General features: G+C 42.6%; 1 protein-coding gene across 4 annotated transcripts in view; it reads right to left on the bottom strand.

The window, feature by feature from the left end:
* The window catches only part of RAD18 (RAD18 E3 ubiquitin protein ligase), a 91,057-nt gene extending 67,647 nt beyond the window's left edge, over nucleotides 1-23,410 (bottom strand). For 2 of the 4 annotated variants that reach the window (XM_084765999.1, XM_084766001.1), the window contains exons 1-6: nucleotides 23,260-23,410; nucleotides 18,854-18,935; nucleotides 13,121-13,182; nucleotides 11,574-11,644; nucleotides 4,162-4,496; nucleotides 2,561-2,660 (exon numbers count right to left, since the gene is read on the bottom strand). In XM_084765999.1, the coding sequence (XP_084622125.1) occupies nucleotides 2,561-2,660; nucleotides 4,162-4,496; nucleotides 11,574-11,644; nucleotides 13,121-13,182; nucleotides 18,854-18,935; nucleotides 23,260-23,310 (701 nt within the window). In that variant the 5' untranslated portion in view covers nucleotides 23,311-23,410. Of the gene's footprint in view, nucleotides 1-2,560; nucleotides 2,661-4,161; nucleotides 4,497-11,573; nucleotides 11,645-13,120; nucleotides 13,183-18,853; nucleotides 18,936-21,163; nucleotides 21,185-23,259 lie in introns of those variants that run through there. The other 2 variants (XM_084765998.1, XM_084766000.1) reach the window with 1 other exon arrangement.
* Nucleotides 23,411-24,648: the final 1,238 nt, after the last annotated feature.

The raw sequence follows: 24,648 nt of genomic DNA, 5'->3' as shown, positions 1-24,648 counted from the left end.
AACTATCTCTATCAAGATTTTGAGACTATAAAGGCAGAGGAAACATTTCCCCAAGCATGACATGACTCTGATCCTTTCTGTGCTAACTCAATGAAGCTAAATACCATGAGCCAGGGGTCTCAGAAGCGGGACATCAGTAGAAAAGAGCTCTGCTCTGAGCCAACTGACTGTTCCATAAAGGTTGGGGTCAGGGTTATCAGCCACACTCAGTAATTCACCTTTTAGTGTTGTAAAGGAAACTGTAAAGCACAAAGACCCTATGTGACCAAAGGCCAGGATACAGCTAAAAAGATTGAGCTCCATGTTTCCTAAGTCTGAACAATTTTGTACGAAATGACTTGTGAGAACAACAACAACAAAAAAACAAATACAAAAACTTGGAGTAAAGCAAATTTAGGAATTATGAAACAAAACCAACTCCAGCAGCTGCCTCAAGTGTAGGACTTCTCAGCACCTTCGGTCTACTTAAGAGTAACACAGTATGGGCTAGTTCTATGTTGCACTGGGGGCCAACTGGCAATACTCTGTGTATCCAGATCTGGAACACCACTGGACAGAGCTAGAAGTATTAGAAGACTACACAGAGCCATCGAGAGCAATCCAAACAAGATCATTAGTGCCAATTTCTCATTCTTCAGGGAGAAAATGCTCAGCTTTTCTACTTCCAACTCATTTTCTGGGGAAAAACACATGAGGGAAAAAAAAAAAGTAGGTCATGAGATACGGATGGCTTAGAAGTCATCCTGGGAGCTATCCACGTATATTATTCCACCCTCCCTTACTAAGCAATATATGCATCCAAATTCTGTTCCCTTCAGCAGGCGTGTGTGTGCAGGAAGGCAGTGCTGTGAGCACAGGCTGCCCAGGCTTGCAGTCAAACACAGCTTGTGCTGTGAGTGAGCAGCACTCCCAACACTTCAGTACCAGCCTTTGCAATCTAGAACAGTATAGCCTGCTCCCTGCAACCTGCATCACCCCAAACTGACCCACAAAAACTGAGTCTTAATAATTAAAACAATAAGATGGTCCTGCCATTGGAGAGAACACTTATTGAACACTCTTCAAAGCTGACCAACCTGAGCCAATCATTCTTTGTCCCACTTTGCAGGCATCACTAAAATCTCCAGCCTCCTCCTCTTTTCCACAGCTCTCTGGATTCTCACCTCTTGTCTCTGGCTTTCCCCCACTTCGTTACCTGTGCTACCACTGCTTTTATTTACTATCTGACAATGGCAGAAGATTGAGGACTGCATCCTACTTTAAAAATAAAATCTTCTATGTGGGTCCTCTAGTAAAGGGAGCTTAACTGTCTCTGACATGGACTTTGTTGCCTGCTTTTTAATCACTTCCCCCTGGTAGAACTGCCTTGCAAGGCCACAAGGGAAAAGGATATGCTCAGTCCTGAGGCAACCTGATGAGCTTGGGTGGGAGTGGGGGGCTCCCTTTCCTGAGGAATAGGGACAGGGAGGACAGTGAGGCTGGGAGAAGAGGAGGGTGGGAGCTACAACCAGGATGTAAAGTGAATGAATAAATTATAAAGAAATTAAAGTCTTCCCTTGACCTTGCTGCCCATGCCTCCCCCAACTAAATCTCTTTACCATCACCAACTAAAACATGACAGTTATGCTTCTTTTTGTCTCTACGACGCACTGATTCCTAAGGCCCTGCAATTTAACTTCAATTAAAACATCACTCCCTGAACATACAAGTGGACTAGTTTCACATTTGGTGAAACTTGATACACAAAGGAGACAAAGTAGCACAGAAGTTTGGGCACTCTGACCTCACAACTTGTTAGTAATGACATATCTTGTGTTTTAGAGAAAAAGTCATTATGTTCCATACACATTCTCTGCCAAGGAAGGAGGAAAATAGGAACTTGGGACTGGAATGTCACTGTGTAGCCTAGGCTAACCTACTTTTCCGTAGTCTATGCTACCCTTGATTCTCCTGTCTCAGCCTCCTGAATGCTAGGATTGCAGGCATATACCACCATACTCAGCTAAAAATGCTCTTCTGTATCATTTTTACAGGGGATCGTATGTATAGATCAGACTATACAGAAAATAATTTTTGAAAACACTCACTAGGTAGTAGGCCTTGGATTTAATTCTCAATACCATATAAATACAGATAGACAAATATACAATGTTTCATTTAAATTAATATTTAAAATATTAAACTTTTAATTATCTAATAATTTATTTAAAATACTAAAACATTTTAAGAATTAACAATTTTACATGCTTCAAATTCAAGCTGCCCTTGCTTTGTTTCATCAAGGCCTTACCATGATAGTTTGACAATTCTGAAAAGAAAGTAAGTTTAAAAGACAGTGAATTCTAAGTCACTAGTTTCTCTAGGTCATAATGTAGCAACGAGCAGACACTAACCCACTGCTGACATATGGCAGAGTATGAGATGAAGAAGGAAAAGAGTGAGGAATGGAGAGGTAACCAGCACTAAAGGAAACACCAGGAGCCCCAGTCCCAGGACAAAGGAGTCCGGCTGTAAAGCACAGCGGCATCAAGCAGGTGAGTGGTTATGCCCACTCTCTTACCTTCGAAGACTCTCCATCTTCTCTTCACGTGATAAGCAACAGTCTAAATGCTTATTGATATGATTTTCTGGAATACTGACCCCACAAACAGGACAAGACACTAAATTTTAAAAAGAGAGAGACAGACTTTATTGGCCATAGAAAGGGCAAACATTAACAAGCTGGCATCTTTCAGTAACTAAGAGAAAAGACAGGATCTCAGCTAATATGGTCTTTAAAACCCCACAAGAGCCAGGAGAGTAGCACACTGGTGACTACTGTGGAAAATTACATGATCAAAATCCTAGGCCTAGAGGCTGCAAGTGAGTTTGGGAGTTAGCTAATTAGAAAATGTTTTGGTTATAACTTTTTCTACCAAGGTTTCAGGAAACTATAATATAGCTGAGTTTCTCTAGGCCCCATCTTACACAGGACAGAAGCAATCTCAACAACTCTATAATGAAGTTACAACTGTGAGTTGTAACTCAAGCTAAGACTTGGCTGGCTGAACTACTGACCTGGCTCCTGTGCCAGGTACACCATAATAAAGCTGAGGCTTCGTGAAGTTGCAGTGAAGGTGGAGGTATCATAATCCACCATAGGTTAAAAAGCAGTGACCAAAGAAGGGAGGCTTGTGGCACCATAGTCTCCAGGCTCCCTACTCCTACTCTTAATAGAACACAGAGAATTGTATCTTTTTTTTTTTTTTATGTTATGGTCCATTCTAAGATTTAATTTGAAAATTAATTTGAAAAAAAAAATTGAAAACATGTCCCTAGGAAACTAAAACTACAACAACAAAATGATAGTATCAATAATCCAGGTTGAAATAATAATTAAAGATCCTTAAGAATACTAACAGACAAATACTAATAAACTAATTCCTGCTTTCTAATAAATACTACTGGCCTTCAACTGTGGGCTGTATGGGTTTGCTAAAGACACAACACTCTTAGTAAAAGATGAGATCACAGAGTCTGATCACAGGTTTTCCAGATAACCCTTCACACTATAAACCTGGCTCTGTCACCATTAGGCCACTCAGCACCACTGCAGCATGAAAACATCAGAGATAATGTCTAAACAAAGAAGGAGTATGTGTTCCAGTAAACCTATATTTACTAAACAGGTGCCGTATCAGGTCAGTTTTCAGTTATTCTGTCAGTCTATGGGTACCACTGTAGGAGGAGTGAGGTAACAAATTGGCTACAGAGACATTCTGAGAGAACTAGGAAATGAATCAGGGTCACTGACATACTGTCATATGCCAAAGGGTATTAAGCTATAGGCAGAACAGCAAGGGCATGTTCAACCACTGATATAAAACGAAGGCCTCTTTAAGTGTTAGCTGGAACTGGAAGAGGTGAGAGGGTTCCAAGCTAAGAAACAGAAAACCCCCACAAGAAGCACTAACTAATAACAGTTCCATTTTGCAAGAATCATCCTGATTGCTATTCTATGAAAGACAACAAGCCTCTAACCACTGACTGTATCAATGCCTGGGACAAGTGAGGTGAAACCTGGTCTATTCTTTCTTACTCCTCAAAAGTGCTGCCTATTATCTCACACCACATGGGTGTGACTTCCTTAAGTATAAGGGCTTATATAAAATGACTTCCTACCTTTAGTGTCCAGTTTCATGGTGGATGTAGAGGGTGTCACAGGACCATTTGCATCCGAAGGACCAAGTACTGTCTTTGCTATGAGACTTGTCTCTTTAATCTCAGCAGAGGTGCTTATCTCTTTTTGAGGGCTGAATTTCCTGTCATTTTCTTTTCCCAATTCAGATACACAATCACCAGTTTCTCTAACCAGGAACTTATCCATTAACCTGTTCCCCTGTTTGACAGGATGTTTGGTAGCTTCAGCATTATGTACTTTAACAACAACTTTCTTTGAGGTGGAAGACACAGGAGATATGGGTGGTGACTCCAAAGCAAACTGTAACAGGCGAGTCCTTGAAACATAAAAAACAAAAAACAGGTAATTAAGGTGTCAAATTATACATAATAAACTGGTGTCTTCCCATTTAATTCTTGTTCCTCTGAAACACAGAATTTATGTCACAATCACAACCAAACTAAAGAGTTTCTTTTAAAATAAAAAATAAAGCAATAAATTAGAATGAAAAGGCAGCTACTAGGACTTAAAGTATGTTGGGTTCTGGCTGCTGATATGAGACTTGCTCTACAATGATTAAGTACAACTGGAGAAGTACATGAAGCACTACAGTACAAGCAACACAAAGTGTGGACCCTGGGAGAGGAGAGGCACACGAAGTGATCCAACACTGTCCCGAGATCTTCCCCTGGAAGCATTTTCTGGGATGTGCATATTGAATTGTATTGAACTGACATCTAAGCAAGAAGAGTGCTCTTACTGTTCAGGGAAAGAGAGCATAATTCTGAGCTAAGGTGACAAGGACTGGGGGACAGGGTGCTTGGCATGTGGGAGCCACAAGAAAGAAACCTCTTACCCATCTGCAACCATCTCCAGGGTATACAGGGTCTGGTAGGAAACAGACAGTGGTAAACAGATGCCAGAGGCCAGTGTTGGAAAGATATTCAGCTTAGACCAGGCAAAGTGGAAATACCCTCATGAAGACCATGGGGACTGAGGTGAGATGTCACAGAGGCCATACCTTAGGAAAAAAGATCACACTGTGTGCACAGACTGTATGTTCACACAAATGTGCATGCATGAATATGTTTACTTCTGTATGTGTAAAACGTGTGTACGCACACACACGTAAAACCAAAATAGAATCTAATACTACACTGCACCAACTCTTAACAGAACATAATAAAGAGCTGGTAATTTAATTGTTTGTCAAAACAAAATGCACTCTTTCAAAGAAAGGTTTTCGCAGCTTCTATAACATTTGGTCCACAACATTCACAAAGAAGAAAGAAAATAACTACTAATCAAGTCATAAATATTCAAGAAAAAGAAGATGTGAGTTTTTATATTATGAATTAGTATTAAATTGTATCAAATGCATTTTATGCACTCATTATATATGTTTATTTTATTTTGCTAATATAGTTACACTAGTTGACTTTTCAATGTATTTTCGATTTTGGTGTCTAGGTTTTACTGTTTTGCACAGGTGATATGCCATTGATTCTTTCAGCATACTAATGATACTTTCTGCCTCTATTGCACAGTTCAGGTGAATTTAATTCCAACTGGCTCTCTTAGTTCAAGGCATGCCAATAAATACTATGGCAGACAGACAGCAGCAGCAAGACCACAATAAGCTATTCTTAGGGCTAAAATTAAAATCAATTCACTTATTCCAGTACCATCTACTGTTGCCAGAGAAGCACGACAGCAAAGCCTATACTCCTGAAAGCAGGTTTATACAATCTGAGAAGTGCTGATACAATGGAGCCAAGGGGCTAGGAAGACAGGTCAGTGGTAGAGATTCCCTAGCATGTGGAGGGCTCAGGGTGTCAGTCCCACACTAGAAAAAAAATAGAATAATATAAAATAAAATGCAGCCAAGCATGGGAAGATGAGAAAAGTATTCTTAATAGCTGGTCAGAAAGCCTCACTGAGAAGGTAACTTATGAGAATTAGAGTTCAGAGAAAGTGAACCTAAACCAGGTGGACACTGTTTGTTCACCTGCAAAGAACAGCAAGCACAAAGTCTAGATAAAGTCAGATGTAACTAATATAGCAGAAAAACAAGAAGGCCTGAAACTTAATAAAGGGCAAACATGAAGTCTGAGAGGGAGCAAGAAGGTAGAGCAACCAGAGGATTAAACCAGAAAGGACTTGGGCTCCTGTTCCACTAAGATGGAGAAACAACAGTCTGGATGTTAAATGCTCCCTGAAGACCTGAGAGTTATTGGCATTGGTTTGGGGGTTGCTGTGTATCAAATGTAAGATGTAGGTCAAACTGGAGGTCCTTAGGCCACTACAGCATGTCCTAGCACAGGACTGTGGGCCCATTTCTTATCTCTGTCCCTTACTTGGAATGCAAGCACTTGCTCCAAAACATACTTTTACTATAATGTGCCATCTCACTAAAGGCATAAGCCCAAAGGGCCTCCTGTGGTCCTATGGACAACAATCATCTTTTCTCTTTATAAAGTAAGCCACTTGGCATTTTATTATAGCACCGTACAACTGCCTAACACAAGGAACTGACACTAGATAGCTTTACACATAACCTGACTTTTTGCTTTAAAGGAATCACTTTAGTTACTACCATCTGTAGTGAGAATTTTGGTTCCTTTAAAAACACAGAAATGTTATGTGGATATGTTTTTGTTTTAATCAGGTATGGGATGTGCAGCTGCTTCAGATTGTCCACAGCAGCTCTGATTTGACTTGTGCTCTATGGGGAGCGTGATTTTGCCAGTTAAAGAGTTTACATTAGGAACTCTGGAGAATCTTCAGAAGGTATATAAATGCCAGAGCCCTGAAAGACCAGGCGGCTGCTGTTTCCCCCCACAACCCCCCAGCAGTTTGAGTAGAGGAAATTGGATATAATGTTGGCAAAGATCAACCCTGCTTCAAGGAACTCGATGTCCCTTTTCTCTTTTTTTCCTTCTTTCTCTCCTACCTAGTGTTGGTGGGGGTTGGGAGGGGGTGAAAGGGATAGAGGTTGTGTAGGGAAGTAGGAAAAAAAAACCAATAAAGTAGCAAAAATAATCTTGTTACGACCATCAATAAGGACTTTAGGAAGGCCAAAGTAAAGATACAATTAGGAAATGGTCAGTCAAGTAAGACGGCACTGGCTTGGACCAAATTCTAGATGGTAAAGAAATGAAAGATTCAACCTTGGGAAGCATTATGATAGAGCCAGTGGGACTTACTATTGGATCAACAAATTAAGTGGTAATAAAAAAAGAGTTTAAGAAAACATCAAGGTCTTTAGCTCAAGTAATTAAAAGGATAGTTTCAGTTCAGGGCTAAGGAGAGAGTAGGTAGGTACTTGTCATACAAGCCTTGCAGCCTGAGTTTGGGACTCCAGAACTCATGTAAAAGTCAGATGTAACAGCATGAGCATCTGCAATCCCAGAGTGCCCCATAGAGAGATGAGAAGCAGACCAAGGTAAATTCCAGAAGCTCAGGGGCCGGCTAGGCTGCTTATGCAGTGGCAGAGAGATCCTGTCTCAAACAAGGCAGGAAAGCAAAGAATATACTTGATGGCTGCCCTTCAATCTCCATTTACATGCCATGGCACACACACATGTCCTACGCGCCCCCTACACACATGAACAAGCACACAATTCACTCATACCCACACACACTCTCACATGTACATGCACCAATGCTGCTGTTCACAGCCACAGCAACTGTCAGAGCAGGTACGGGACAGAGAAGAGCACCAGCAGTCTCCTCTGTGCACGTTAAGCATCAGCAGCTCCTAAGAGGCTCAAGAATAAATGTGAGATAGACTGTTGGTGGGAGTCTGAAGTCTGGAGGAGAGGCCTGTTTGAAGACTTAGAAAACATAGAAGCAGATGACATCTAAAACCAAGAAACATTTTATAATTCATATACCATAAAATAAATTGGGTAAAAACGCTTATTTCCAGACTGATGTTTACATTTAAGTGAAATTGGTCACTTCCTCTTCATTTCCATCACCCTTATGAATTCTTATCACAGTAACCTGGCACTGCAGAACCTAACTACACTCACCACAGGCACTCAGATATCTCATGGGCAGATTATGGATTTTTAGAGCTGGAAAGACTATCAGAGAGGAATCAACATCTCATTGTACAGATGAGTACATAACGTCCCAGGACGTTTCATCAGTCTGCTCCAAGTTATCTAGGAAAGCATAATTAGATCGTAAACACTGACAGAGCCCTGAAACTGTCCACCACATGGCTTCTTGCTCTGAATAAATAACTGTGACTCAGCAAAGTATAGAAAAAGCTTGCCAACCTGTTAACCACACAAGTAACCTCATCTCTTTAGAATGTGACCAAGAATCAAGGCTCACAATGTGTCTCTAGAGCATGGGAAGTCATAGGTGGTGTAATGAATTGTTGCATGACTGAAGTCCTGGAAAATGGTTGCTCTGATCTAAAACATGCAAATGGCAGTTTAGAAACAATCTGTTGAAATAGGCAGAGGCCACTAAAGCACATGCTTCTTTCTTTTCTTTACCTTACGTGTCTCAGTGTTTTACCTGCATGTGTCTGTGTACCAAGTATATGCAGAGGCCAGAAAGAAGAGAGCATCGAGTCCCCTGGGAATGGAGTTAAGAGACCTTTGTGAGCCACCATGTGGGTGCTAAGAACCAAACCCCAGTCCACTAAAAGAAATAGCAAGTGCTCTTACCCTCTGAACCATCTCTCCAGCCCCTACAGCACATTCTTAATAACACCTTAGCGCATCAGTATATAAAGTGGAAATGCACAACAATTTTAGGAATCTGGTTTTGGACTACTCTGTACCAAGTACTATCCCAAAGACCTTTATATAAGTGTCATCTGTAAACCATCAACAACACCATTTACCTTTATATAACTGTCATCTGTAACCCATCAACAGCACCATTTACCTTTGGGTAAATCTCAATTGTAATGATAACTAGAGAAGCAGGAGCCCAGAGCCACCTGAATGCAAAGCCAGCATGCTCTAAATGACAGCACAACCGAAGGGGAACTCACATCCTGTTTGTGAGAAGCTAATAGTATCATCTGCTATATCTGTTATCTAAAATGTTTAATTAGTGCTTTTGTTAATTCTTTGACAATTTTACACATGTATAAATGTACTTTGACCATATTCGCCTTCCTTACTCTCTATAATACCTCCCACTCCTTTGAGCCCTTCTTCCCAACAAGCTCTGGTCCTACCATCCTGCTTTCATGTCTTTGTTTGTTTGTTTGGAATTCCTTGATCTACTGGATTTATTTAAGGTTGCTTACAGATCTGGAGTTACTTACTGGTGCACAGGCAGCTTACCAACGGCTACATCACTGAAGAAAATGACTCCTCATCCCCAAAGAGCCATCAACTGCCTTGGGAGGGATGATACTAAAATGTGTATATTTTTACATTTGGAATACTAGAAGAAAACTCCAAACTTGGTCAACCCAAACAATTCATAAAACCAATGCCATAGATGGAGACTGGCCTCTATTAAAAAACAAAAAATAGTAATACTTTACAGCTGAGGGTAGGAATGATGCTTTCTTTACAACACATAACAACAACAAATCTAACTATACTTACGTTCAAAACAGTAAGAATTTCTTTTCTAAAACACTGAGTCTTATTCTATAACCAAAGCTAGCCTCAAACTCGTGATCCTCTAGTCATGGTTTCCCGAATGCTAGGATGAAGCTGAGCTACCACACCTGGCTAAGAACATTACTTTAAATTAAAATGAGCCAGAAAATGTGTGTTCTTTGAAAATGAACACCAAAGGTCAAAAGAAAATGTTAAAAGAATGTCATCCTTATATCTGAAACCTCTTCAATTATTTCCCATTCTTATTATTCAATTTAGAATATTAAATTTTTAAAAATCCGAATGGCATATAAAATGGTAATGGCAAATGAGAAAGACAAGAAAAAAAATCAACAAGCAATATAAATATCTTACATTTTAGTCATAAGATTAAATTTCTTCCCTCATCAATCTTAGACCAGAGTTCAAACAAGCAATGGTATTGATTACCTTCTATTTCACCCCTAATCATTTTGCAGATGAAGTACCACAACACTGCACATGATGAACATCCAGGAAACCAGCACCTCAAGGACGATGCTAAGAATGGTAATGCCAAGAAGGCAGCATAAGGAGAATGACAAAATCCATTGGGGACCTTCAATACACACAGACACATTGAAAATCTTAAGAAACCAAAAGCAAACAAAACAAAGAAACAAAAATGTCGAGGAGATGGCTCAGTCATTAAGCGACTTTGGTGGAAGCAAGAGGACCTAAGTTCAAGCCCCAGGACCCCTATAAAAAGATGGGGCTGGCAATATAGTCATGCACCGCCAGCACTGACAAGGCAGAGATAGGCAGACCCTTGAAGCTTATGAGCTCGTCAGCCTAAACAAATTTACAAACTTCAAGTCAGTGAGAAACACTCCCCAAAAATGTGGGAAGTGATCAAAGAAAGACACCCAATACTGATTTCTGGCTTCCACACCCTCACACACACATGTAAATGCAGCCACACACACATCATTAACAAATACACATATCACATCCACACACTGCTTTAAAAAAACAAAAATAAAACAAAACAAAGACCCTAATACACAAGAGACTTTACAGTAAGAAAGCAATGACTTCAATAGGAGAATCAGAGAAACACAGTTTCTTTGTCTAGAAAAGGACACCATGCTTTTGTGGCCTCCCAAAGGAAATGTGTACCCAGGCAGTTACTGGAATGGCGCATTAGGATAGTTCAGAGTGCCAGATGTCATCATCTTTATGACACAAACCTATGAATAAATGTGTAATCCTAGTAGAATTCTAAAGACATTTTTAGAAGCAAGGTGAGGTATCTCTAAAAATGCACCAAGTGAAGAAGTCCTATACACGGACATGTGAACTAATAATATGATGAAAACAATGCAAAATGTTTGGTAAAAACATGCCTTTTTATATCTCTTTGAGTGACCGAACTCATATTCACACATTCATGCATTGATAGTTAAAGAGCAAAGCTATATATGAGAGCCTTATAATGAAGCAGTTGCATGTCTCACACAATATACCATACTACACATGCTGAGTAAATCTAATTAAGCATAGGTTAAAACATAACAAATAAAACCCATTACAAATGTGTGTACACAAAGGGTTAGCATACACAGCTGCATAGACCGATATGTATCCTAGCACTGTCCACTAACAAGCCCAGGAGGCTAACACCCAGTGGCAACACTAGAACAAGCTCATGTGTGCAGAGGCTATCAGCACTTCCCTTCTTCCGCTCCAGTATGAAATAACCCTGAACTCCCTAACTGAAAAGGGCATGGGGAGGAGGGACACACGAAGAACAAAGGCAGTTAGGGGTTAGTCACAAAACTGAATCATACCGTGCAAAATTCATGCTTTTTACCAGTTCATCTAAAAGGCGATTATTTCTCAGGTCTGGCTCTGTTACTGCCTAGAAAAGAAAAACAACAGTTGGAAAAGGTCAAAAACAGTAATTAACTTGTCACAATCTTGTTTTTAAAAATGTCTGCCCTGTCCTCCTGGGGCGCTCTGTCCCACTAGTCTTCCAAGAAAACCTCAAAATAAAGTGAATTCATCTCATACTAACACGAAACTTTAGCCAGTGAATCAGGGACCTGCTAACGGGAAGCCTGGTAACAGCCTTCAAAACCCTGTTAAAACTATCTGCTATTTACTCTGCACCAACTAAGACAAAACCCAATATGAGCAAGGATTTTTCTTCAAAATTCTAAAACTCTAGCTTTCCCCAAATTACTCAGAAACAGATTAGAGAAGCTCTTCTAAGTAGCAACATTGGAAGAGGCATTAAGTGTTCAGAGGGTTAAAAGTAAGAAATTCAAGAATGTAAGAGAAACATCCAGTACTACAGCACCACTGCTGTATGGAATGCCTTGGCGCCTCACAGCATCCTTTTCAAGAGACCCATGTCTCTTCTTTCTTTACCAGATACGCATATAATTTCCTGCTCTATCTCCCTCTCTACCTGTTCTCACATCAAGAAAAAGTCTCAGAGACAGACAGGACACTTGCTGATGTTTGGTCTGAAGGGCTGATCTGGAGGGTGAGCCCAGCTGCCGTCAATCTCTAGCCTCCTCTACAAATACGCACACCATCCTTCACAACGGAGAATCCCACCATCTGTCTGCATCCAAAGTAAGAACTTATAAAAAGTTAGGCGGTATATAGGAGTCAAAAAGTATTAGAGCCTTTTACTTCCTAAAGTCCATCTTGGGTATCAAAAATCCTAATGAGAATGGAAACAAAACCCAAATCTTTTATGTATACTTAAAAAATCTTTCCCTCTTTGTGGAGATGGCTTCAAATTTCGCAAACCAGCCACCAGGGAAAATGTTCTCATTTCTGCCACAGACAGAATTCTGCTTAAAAACTGGCAAGCTTGGATGCAAGCAGAGTCAATGGCCAATCTCTGCCTAAACGGGGTAAGCAAGTCCTCGATAGTTCCTGCCTCACAAATATGTCTGGCAGATATACTGGGCCAGAAGGCTAAAGATGATGCTCCAAAGTTATACAGAGTTTTAGGTGACTGATCGGGCATTTTTCCCCCCATTTGGGAAGCTGCTAACCTGCATCTCTGGTTTACTCAGGTAATTAAGTTTTATTCCTTCTCAAGTCTCTGATGGGGTTGAAGACCAGATAGTTTAGTTTTACAATTAAGCTTAGTTGTTTAGGGTAAGATATTTTTAGGTCTACATAGATGTTTTAAGTTGACAGAGATATGATAGATACTGACTTACATTCAGAATTTTAGACTCACCAAGATAGAAAAGATATTTTCTTCAAGGTTGCTAAATACAAATAACCAAAACACTATGAATGTAACATTTATATAATTCTTGATTGTTTTGTGGTTCTTCTAATCAACAAAATTAAAGAAATAAATACTTACCACACAACAAGTTGGACACTGAGTTTTATAGGACAAAAATTTTCTTATACAGAGAGAACAATCTGCAAAAAAAAACAAGATGCAGTATGAAAGTTATGCTATTGAGTAATACAGGAATCTAACTTTTAACACAATTTTGACTTAAGACTAGAGTACTTCTATCATTGTTTCATTATACTCTTGTTTCTAGTGCCTTCTTGCTCCACAAGTGTCTACACGTATAACTAAAAACATACTATTAAGGAAAGACAAGACCTCTAGTACACTGACTTTCTAACCTCTCACAACTCTGTGAGCACACACTACTCCCTCTTTGTGAACCACAGAAACACAAAGAAGCCCTCAGCTTCTTCTATACATATGCCAGTTACCTAGTATTTCCCTCTTGTAAACAAAATCTCTGAAATGGGATAAACAGACACAACATGTACCCAGGTTATCAAGTGAAAATTTCTATACCCTAACACTGTGATGTCCACCACGCCATGCTTAACAAGCACTTGGGTGGCAGGTGCAAAAACAACACACAGGATAAAGGATTTTTTTTTACCTCAAAGAGTCAACAAAGTGCATGCAGTGCACTAAATGTTTCACACCCAAGGCAGCATAAAATGAAAACTATCTGGTGTAATAGATGACAGCTTGCTAGTGGCTCCTTTATGCAAAGCCTAAGTTCAGCTGAATTAAAGAGCCTCGTTACAACCAAATCCATTTAGCTGAGGAACAAAAACAGTGTGATTCTGGTGGTGCAAGTATTCATAAAGAAGTACTGACAGCTCCAACAACAGAACGCCAAGGAGGAAAAGCAGTGGACAGATCGTGGCCAAGTGAAAGACAAAGAAACAGGCTTAGCTCTTCTAGGCATTGCAAAGAAGCTGGAAATGGCCATTCAGTTGCTGAGCAATTCTCCTTAAATCCATCAGAAGCACAAGGTCATAGGCTAAACTGCTACCCCTTCCGCAAAAGCCCTAGACAGGCAACACCACAGGGAGGAGAGACACAAGCAGAGAGCACCTCTGGGCATGCACACACACACACACACACACACACACACACACACACACACACACACACACACACACACACAACCTGTTGGAGCCAGTACCAAAGAGAACACCTGAAATGTCAGATAGTTGCTGGACAAATCTGTAAGTTGGTACCAAGAGCAGAATATTGCTCTCACATGCCTGACCACGATGTTTTGGCGAGCAATGTGGAAAGCTTTGGAACTTTGGACTTAGAAAAACAGTTGAAGCAGGTGTTTAATGGGCCATCCTGGTAGGAGCGTGGAAGACAGTAGTGCTGAGAGCAATGTGGACTACAAAGGCCCAGCTCAAAAGGTTTCACAGGGGAATGATATTAGCAACTGGAATAGAGACCGTTTGTCTTGTGAAATTTTGACAAAGATTATAACTACTTTCCACACTTGTGCTAAAAATGTGCCTCAGGCAAAACTGAAAATAATGGATTATTTTCCTTAGTAGATTTTATGACAGTCAAATAAATATTGGCTCTGTCAAATAGTTCTTAGAAACCACTATTATGCAGGTTTGTAATGAAAAAGAGCAAGTGGGGCAAAAATACAAAATGGAGTTTAAGAAGAGAAAGAACTGCAGAAAATTTAATGTCAAAGCCAAGGCCAATGCAGAAAGAGATGAGAAGATTAAAGAAAGGCCAGTTATCAATGGAATATTGGGAGGGGAGCACTCAGGACAAGACCACTCCAGCTGAGCTTCCATACTTGTAAAAAGAAAATGCCTGAGAGATTTTCTATAAAAGTAACTTTTATTCTCTCAGCTCAATTGTTGTCTGGGATGATTCCTTCCACAAACTAACTTTACCTTTGTTTGGGATTAAAGGTATGTATCATCATGGATGATTCCTTCCCCAAACTAACTTTTACCTGATACTTGCTCTTTACCAGGCTGGCTGTAAAAGTGTGCCTGGATTGTATCAGAGACTCCAAGATGTTAGAGTTGCCAGAACCATGGATACCTGCCAAGTACAGCTGTACACAGGGAGAACTAGCCCAAGAGCAAAGAGTGCTGCAGTTGGCACAGCTAGTCTGTCCTGCTGGGTTTCAGTCTTGCACTGGTCCAGTATTTCCTCACTATGCCACCATATGTTAGAATTATGTAATTTGCTTTTTGATTTTGAGTTTACTGGTGGTTACAATTAATACTGCCTTGTGTTTCGAAAGAGACTTTGAACTTTTAAACTGTGTTGAGACTGAAAAACTGGGGGGCTTTTGGAGCCAGAGTGGAATATGGTAGTGTGACTAAGAATGGCCTCATAGGCTCATATATTTGAATACTTAGGCTCCACTTGGTGGAACTGTTTGGGAAGGACAGAAAGTGTGACCTTGTTGGAGGAGATGTGTCACTAGGGGGTGGACTTTGAAGTATCAAAAGACTCATGCCATTCCCAGTTAGCTCTCTCTGCTTCATGGTTGCATCTCTAGATATGACCTCTCGGCTACTGCTCCAGCACCGTGCCTCCCTGCCTGCCTACCTGTCTGCCTCCCTGCCTGCCTGCCTGCCTCCCTGCCTGCCTCCCTGCCTGCCTTCCTGCCTCCCTGCCTGCCTGCTTGCCTGCCTCCCTGCCTGCCTGCCTCCCTGCCTGCCTCCCTGCCTGCCTGCCTCCCTGCTTGCCTGCCTGCCTCACTGCCTGCCTGCCTGCCTCCCTGCCTGCCTGTCTGCCTCCCTGCCTGCCTGCCTCCCTGCCTGCCTGCCTCCCTGCCTGCCTGCCTCCCTGCCTCCCTGCCTGCCTGCCTGCCTCCCTGCCTGCCTGCCTCCCTGCCTGCCTGCCTGCCTGCCTGCCTGCCTGCCTCCCTGCCTGCCTGCCTGCCTGCCTGCCTGCCTGCCTCCCTGCCTGCCTGCCTGCCTCCCTGCCTGCCTCCCTGCCTCCCTGCCTGCCTCCCTGCCTCCCTGCCTGCCTCCCTGCCTGCCTGCCTGCCTGCCTCCCTGCCTGCCTCCCTGCCTCCCTGCCTCCCTGCCTGCCTGCCTGCCTGCCTGCCTGCCTGCCTCCCTGCCTGCCTCCCTCCCTGCCTCCCTGCCTACCTCCCTGCCTGCCTGCCTCCCTGCCTGCCTCCCTGCCTGCCTGTCTGCCTCCCTGCCTGCCTGCCTCCCTGCCTGCCTGCCTGCTTCCCTGCCTCCCTGCCTGCCTGCCTCCCTTCCTGCCTCCCTGCCTCCCTGTCTGCCTCCCTGCCTGCCTGCCTGCCTGCCTGCTTCCCTGCCTGCCTGCCTGCCTGCCTGCCTGCCTGCCTCCCTCCCTGCCTGCCTGCCTGCCTGCCTGCTTCCCTGCTTCCTTGCCTCCCTGCCTGCCTGTTGCTATGCTTCCCACCATTACTGTCATGGACTCTAACCCTCTGAAACTGTAACCCCTAATAAACTTCTTCTTTAAGTTGCCTTGATCATGATCTTATCACAGCAAGAGAAAATAATTAAGACACACAGTAAGAAGTCTCCCAAACAATATTATAAGTCACAAACTCCTAAATATCGCTGCTGAGCTCAGGCATCTACAGGGATAGTTACTGCTTTTATAGTTTCCCAGACCTTACTCTCACTTACATTAATTCAGTGGATTGGGTCATGAAAAAAAAAGCATCACTTTAAAGCATACTGATTCAATAAAAATGTAATAATTGTTTTTAGCTGATAAGAAAGTACAATCCATCCAACTAAGGACCCGCACTCCAGAATGTCCAGAGTGCAGCTCTCTGCAAACCTCTGTAACCCTCTACTGCCATTCTTGCCTGCGGCCACACTTCCCCACGGTGATAGTGATGGTGATAGACTCTTATCTCTCTTGCACAGTAAGCTCACATAAACCCTTCCTTCCATAAGTTGCCTTGGTCACAGGGTTTTACCACAGCAATAGAAAAGTAATGCACTCATAATGGGCCAGCAGTGAGGATTTTGCTTTGTTTTGTTTTTGGGGTGTGTGTGTGTATGTATGTATGTATGTATGTATGTATGTATGTATGTATGTAGAAACAGTTGCCTGGCTATACACACATGGAAGCCAATGTTGAGTGTCTTCCTCAGTTACCCTCTGTCTTACTTTTGGAGACAAGGTCCTGAAATTCACTGTTGTTACTGTTGTTTTTCCAGTTAGGCTGACTAGAGTGAGCCCCAGGGTCCACCTGTCTCTGTCTGCAAGTTCTAAGCTTATAGATGCATACCAGCAATCTTGGCTTTTAAGTGCATAGTAGGGATCAGAACTCATAACCTCACTTTACCCACTAAACCAATTTGCCCAGCCTCAGGTTCTGCATATTAATTCTCAGAACTAGCTTCCAAAGTAAAAATTACTCAACAGACTTTAACATTTAGAGAAATGTTGCACAATAATTACAAACTCATCCACCTCGTAAGTGGCACTCAAGAGCTAAGTGTAGGCCTGTTTGCAAGGCCAATGCTTGCCGTCATCTTATTATGACTTCACAGAACTTTTGTCTGTTTTCCAATAAAACCATCTTTAAGCCAAACTGAATTTATTTTTAACTTTTCAAGGCAAATCAACTTGAAAATAAAGGAAAAAAAGATCATAAGTCTAAATATTCAATAAACTAAATGACCTAAATTGCAGGTTCACTAACCTCCACAACCTTCAGCTATTCAAGTACTTAAGAGAGTGGCAGAGTACTTTGCCTAAGCATGTATGAATGTATGGTTATATCCCATCACACAGCAAATAAGTAAACAAATGAATAAGCTTGTAAAATAAACATTTAAAAATTATTTCTCATAAAGAAGATGAGCAATACTACTGCACAATTTTTTTCAGTATCACACAGCTGCTAAGTGATAAAATGATCTGTAATAGTCTTCAATGAGAGAATTCTGACGGAATCCAGATGGGCCTTAAGTTATGATGGTTTGACTGACAAATTTCCAACTGTACTAGAATGCAAAACAGTATTCACTCACTAGAAACTGTATTTTACATTTTAATTCTGTCTGTTCTGCTCCCCACAACTTTCCACTAGCAATATGCTGTACAACACTTTTGAAATGCTGGGTAGAAGTAGCAGGCACAGCTCCACATCAGCCAGTTGGTTAGGAGGGTAAGTATATTCTACCTTTACTGTGCTACAATTAAAAAATAGGTTAGGTGCATTAACAAGTTAACAATATTTTCAACTCCCAAAAGGTTTACTGGGATATACTGAAAAGCATCTGGCAGCCTGGCATGGTGGCGCACGCCTTTAATCCTAGCACTCAGGAGGCAGAGGCAGGCGGATCGCTTTAAGTTCGAGGCCAGCCTTGTCTACAAAGCAAGTGCAGGACAGCCAAGACTACACAGAGAAATCCTCTCTCGAAAAACCAAAAAAATTAAAAAAAAATAATAATAAAGCATCTGCATTCCTATTATTTGAAGTTTAAAATTTTAAATTCTACACCAAGAGATTGAGCCGTCATCTTGCTAAAAACAACATCCTGAAGTTTAAAATATTAAAGTGCTCAGCAAAAAGCATATATTGTGACCAAAATCTTTATTGCCTAAATTCTATAAAAGGCATATAAAAATATCCAAAGGGGAGGTGGTAGAAAATAGAATAGAATAGAATAAAATAGAAAAATTGTCATATTCAAGAAAAGATGGTGGCACAGACCTCAAAAGTACAAGACAAAGGAATGAAAGATGAAAAATGAACATGTGAAAGAATCTTCAGCATTAATGAAAACTACCTTGTACTTTTACTAACACAAAACAAAATGTACTTACAGTTGTGAGAGCACTGGGGGATTATCACTGCAATGTTGAAATACTCAAAGCAAATCCCACAGCGCAGCAAGTCATCTATTGTCTGAAATGCAAAAGCACATGTGTATTAGCAAGACCTCAACAGCAGAACCAATGCCTGCTATGCAGCATCGTCTCTATTCCCTAAAATTAATCTATAATACTTATTTGTGAGGGATACATATTCAAAATCTAACTACAAATAAACAAAGGGTCATGACAAATACAAAAAAGCCTCCCCAAAATATTCAAATTTCAGGTTATCCCAGTTGCTTTGGAGAGCTGAAGCTGCAGGCTCCTGTGCCGTACTGTTAGCCCTCCACACAAGGGCTCCGCATTCATGCTCTTCTTCTCTTGTGTTTCTCGCTCTTCAGAGCTCATCCTCTGGCAGACAGTCATCGCTTGGTGGAAGACAGCAACAACCTGTCACCACACAGCTTAAGAACCAAGTTGAAAGCTGGCACGGTGGCATACACCTGTAATCCCAGCATTCAGGAAGGAAGAGGCAGGCAGATCTCTGTGTGTTCAAGGCCAGCCTGGTCTACGAAGTTCAGGACAACCAAGGCTACACCAAGAAACAAAACAAAAAGAATCAAGTTGAAACTGTCTTTCTACTACTGCAATGAAACACCATGACCAAAAAGCAAGTTGGAAAGTAAAGGGTTTATTCAGCTTACACTTCCTCATCCATCACTGGGGGAAGTGAAGACAGGAACTCAAGCAGGGCTGGAACCTGGAGGCAGGAGCTGATGCGGAGGCCATGAAGGGGTACTGCTTAGTTGCCTGTTTCTCATCGCAGCTTGCTTTCTTCTATAAGGCAGGACTACCAGCCCAGGGATGGCCCCACCCACAGTGGGCTAGGCCTTCTGGCAGTGCTTACTAACTGAGAAGATGCCTTTCAGCTAGAATCTAGTTGTGGCATCTCCTCAGCTGAGGCTCCCTTCCTCTGATGACACAAACCAGCCAGTTCAAAGACTAATAAAGCCAAACACTAAAGAGTCTCTAGCAGGGTATGGTCCCATGCACCTGGAATACCAGCACTATGGAGGCTGAGGTAGAAGTGCAAAACCAGACTAGGCTATATAATGAGACCTTATCCCAAACAAAAATAAATACTAAACTATCCCGTTAAAGCCTTTATTTCACAATGAGGAAACGAGCATCCAGGGTAAGCACACAGCACTGGGCCTGAGTCAATCAAGACTGAAATACCCATCCTCCTCTTGGTAGTCAGGTACTTTCTGCATGATAGAGCACAGCGCAGCCAAAGGAGAAAGCCTTCAAAACAGCAAGTTGCAGTCAGTGTCAACTTGGACAACAAGATAAACAGAACAGGATTCATTCCTGCAACTTAAATCTTTTGATTTGTTTAAGAAAGGCACTGAGAGTAACTAGGTGGGTTGCTTTATCTCAAGAAATGGAAGCGTGGGAAGCTGAGGAGGCAGCTGAAGGGGACAGTCCTTGTCTAGCATGGAAGTAGCCCTGGCTACCATACACACACACACACACACACACACACACACACACACACACACACACAAAGATAGGAATAAAAATGTAGACATGGCCAGGGAGAGTGACACACACTTCTCAGCACTTGGGAGGCAGAGGCAGGAGGACCTCTGTGAGTTCAAGACCAAACTGGTCTACATAGTTAATTTCAGGACAGCCAGAGCTACATAGCGAGATCCTGCTCAAAAAACAAAAAACAAAAACAAAAATAAAACAAAAGAAGAAAATCCTGAAAAGATACAACAAAGTAATAAATCATAGTTACTAAGATCGGGGAACTAGGCAATGAGGGGTATGGTAGAAAGGAGATCTTTTTCATTCCATGTATTTCTTGAACCATATGAACTTATTACTTAAAAATTATAGAGGCTGGGGTTGGAGAGATGGCTTAGAGGTTAAGAGCACTGGCTGCTCTTCCAGAGGTCCTTAGTTCAATTCCCAGCAACCACATGGTGGCTCACAATCATCTATGAGATCTGGTACCCTCTGGCCTGCAGGTGTACATGAGGCAGAACACTGTATACATAATAAATAAATAAATCTTTAAAAAAAAAAAGGGGCTGGAGAGATGGCTCAGCAGTTAAGAGCACTAACTGCTCTTCCAGAGGTCCTGAGTTCAATTCCCAGCAACCACATAGAGGCTCACAACCATCTATAATGTGATCTGATGCATACTGTATACATAATAAATAAATTTAAAAAAAAAATTATAGAGGCTAAAGAGTTGGCTAAACAGTTAAGAGGGCCTGGATTGATTACTGGCACCCATATGTAGCTCACGACCATCCATGACTCTGGTTCCAAGGGATGCAACACCCTCTTCTGGCCTCCAAGGACACCAGGCATGCATACACACATACATGTATGCAAAGCACTCAACACAAAAAATAAATATTTTTTTAGAATAAATAATTTAAATACATGCAAACACCACTATAGTGACACATACTTTTAATCCTAGCACTTCAGAGGCAGGAACAGGAGGATCCAAAGCCAGAAGCCAGCTTGGGCTAGATAGCAAGCTCCAAGCCTGCCTGTGTTACGAAGGGAACCTGTCTCAAAAACAAACACAACCCAAAAGTTTTCATTAACAATCCATATGAAATACTATATAGCTACTAAAACCTGCTTGTGCTGGACAGTGGTGACACGTGCCTTTAATCCCAGCACTCAGAAGGCAAAAGCGGTCAGATTGCTTTTGAGTTCTAGACCAGTGAGGTCTATAGAGCTAGTTCTGGGACAGCCAGGGCTACACAAAGAAACCTTGTCTCGAGCAACAACAAAAACCAAAAACAAACAAAAATCAACTGTCATAGGGAAATGTTCAGGTTGTGATAGATACATTGTTTTTAAGAATAGTAGCGGGGGAGGGGGGGCTGGAGAGATGGCTCAAAAGTTAAGAGCATCCCCTGCTCTTCCAGGAGGTCCTGAGTTCAATTCCCAGGAAGGACATGGTGGCTCACAACAATCTATAATGTGATCTAATGCCCTCTTCTGGCCTGCAGGGAGAGAACTATATAGATATTAATAAAAAAATAAATAAAAAATAAAAGACTAGTAAGAGAAAAGCCAGCAGTCATGAGACAGAGCTAGTTCAGGGACAGCCAGGGCTACACAAAGAAACGGTCTCAACAAAACAAAACAAAATGACAACGAATAATCAGTTGTCATAAGGAAATGTTTAGGTTATAATAGATACATTGTTTTTAAGAAGTAAGGAGGTGGGGCTGGTGGCACCCCTTTAATCCCAGCAAGAGGGAGGAGGAACAAAAAAAGGAAGAGGAAGGAAGGAAGGAAGGAAGGAGGGAGGAAGGAAGGAAACAGAGTCAGGGAGAGAAAAGAAAGAGAAAGGTAGTGAAAAAGTCTGTACTGGGGCAGAGGCAGGAGGACTACAGAGTGATTCTTGGTCAACAAAACAAAACCATCCACGGGATAGGAGGTGGTGGTACACACCTTTAATCCTAACATTCAAACCAAAAAAACAGGCAAGTGCATCTCCGTGAGTTCAAGGCCAGCCTGGTCTACAGCGCAAGGGTTTCTTTGTGACACCCCATCTCAAAAGGGAAAGGGAGGGGAGGGAGGGAGAGGGAGGGGGAGGGGAGAGGAAGGGAGGAAGGGAGTGGTAGAGGGGAAGAGAGAATCCATGCCAGTAAATGTTGTTTAAGTGAGATAATTCAGTGTGCAATAACTCCTTTGAATGAAAGGCTAAACTAGGTCCTGATCTGTTTTAAAAAGATGTGAACTAGGGATGAGAGCTCAGGTTGCTGAAGCAGGTAGGCGGATCTCTGAGTTTGAGGCCGGCCTGGTCTACATACCGAACTCCAGGCCAGCGAAGGGCTACAGAGTAAAACCTTGTCTCCTAACTAACGAATTAATTAATTAAAAGAGAGATGTGTCATTATTGCGTCAGGCAGGGCACATCAGGGGGCAAAGCGGCTACAGGGTGCTAAATCTGGACCTCAGCGAGAAATGGAAAACTATGGTAAGCATCGCGATCCCCTGCGGCTATGCTACACGATTATAAAAACCGTCATCCGATGCAACGTCCACCCAAATCACGCGTGGTGTCACTGTTAACAAAGGAAGTTCTCGGAGGATGAGCTGTCACCAACGTTGACACTGCGTTACAGTGACTTTATCCTGAACGCGCCGGTGACTGTAACTGAAACCCAAAGCATCCGGTTCGTTAGGGCCGCCACCTTGGGGCTCACTGCGCGGGGCCGCAGCGCGTTCTCGGCGCGCCCCGGGGGGTTGGAAACTGAGGCCCGGCGTCGCGCGGCAACCCAGGGGGAGGGCCGAGGGGAGGGGAGCGCGCGGCCGTGGCCGAAACGCTCGCAGCAGCGCCGTCCGCGCCCCGGCCTTCCTGAGACACTCACCTTCATCACTGCCAACGCCGGAGGCCATCGCGGCTCGGGCAGGGCCTCCATGGTCGCAGCTGACAGGACCGCCAGCTACCGGCCTGCCGCGCGGCTCCGCGGCTCGAAATTCCCCGCGCTGCAGCGTCCGGCGACAACGCGCGACGTTCGAGGCGAGCGCACGGCATGCTGGGAGCTGTAGTTAACGTGCGTTGGGCGTCCGCGGCTTCGGAAGACTGCAGAGCAAAGAGAGAATTCCTGGAGTGGTGCAGGCCTTGGGCCCCTTGAACCTCAGCAGACAAGAGGAAGAATGAAAGATTAAGGGCATCTTGAATCTCTCTTAGGAAATGATTAAACAAAAGATTCCCGAAGGTGACTGAACATTAGAAAAAAGACACTGAGGAATCAAATGAAGTCTAAGCCTTGATAGAGATTTCAGGATCTGTGCTCAAATCTTCTCCTTCGGGTCGTACTCTCTGGATGCTATAGAGATCTGTTCTGCTCCTTGCAAACAGCTAAAGTCACACTTTTGTCTCAACTCCTCTTTCTATGAGTGATAGTGGCATCCACCAGAGCCACCTAGAGCCTACATGATCTTAATAAGAACTTTTGCTTTAACTGGGGGAAGGCATCAAAGCAGAGTTTTTTTTTTTAACCAGTAGACCTGAAGTGGTTTCTACATGGCGTTATTGATTATTACCCCACAACCTTGAGAGCGATGCCAATTCACAGAGGAAGGTTGTATATCGCAGGTAGTTGTGGTGCAAGCCCAGCTGCTGATTGCCGGTACCGGTTACGTTGCGCAGGGACAGCCAGCCGAGTAGTATACTCCTGAACCCACGTGTCAGTGAGAGGCTTTAGCTGCGCTGTATGGGTTTCTAAACGCTTATACTGCTTCATAGCTAGGTCATCCACTACCTTCACAGTCAACTCTAGTGTAATATACAAAAGGTTGACAAACTCTGCAATCTTGAACACTCGAGGGCGTTGTCGAAGTGCAAATTCCCAACTACCCAGTGATGGCCAAAAGGCTAGCACAGGTGCATACTCATCAAAGCCTGTTTGAGCTTGAATGAGCTAAAACAGAACTAACTGTGGAAGTCCCTGAACCCTCGTATTTCACGAAGAGTTGTGACAATCTCGGGGGCGGGAGGGGGGGAGTCAGTGACAGCTTCTCCAATCCAATGGAACATCTGCTCAAAATCTGCACCTGATCTCTGAGCATTAAGCCAATGCGCTGCTAGTCCCACCCACGTAGTATTTGAGCCCAAGTAAATGTCAAGGGTATTCACCATGGTTTGACGTGAGGCTCTGAGGAAAATTTTACGAACTTTTGTACTGGCAATGTTCCCACCACTGGTGATAATGACAACTGCTTGGGAGAACGTCGTCAGGTATGTTGCCAGGCCC

The sequence above is a fragment of the Acomys minous genome, assembly GCF_964271855.1.
Source record: "Acomys minous genome assembly, chromosome: 17".
Taxonomy (NCBI): domain Eukaryota; kingdom Metazoa; phylum Chordata; class Mammalia; order Rodentia; family Muridae; genus Acomys; species Acomys minous.
The sequence above is the reverse complement of the archived record's forward strand: the minus strand, read 5'-3'. Positions and strand labels throughout refer to the sequence as shown.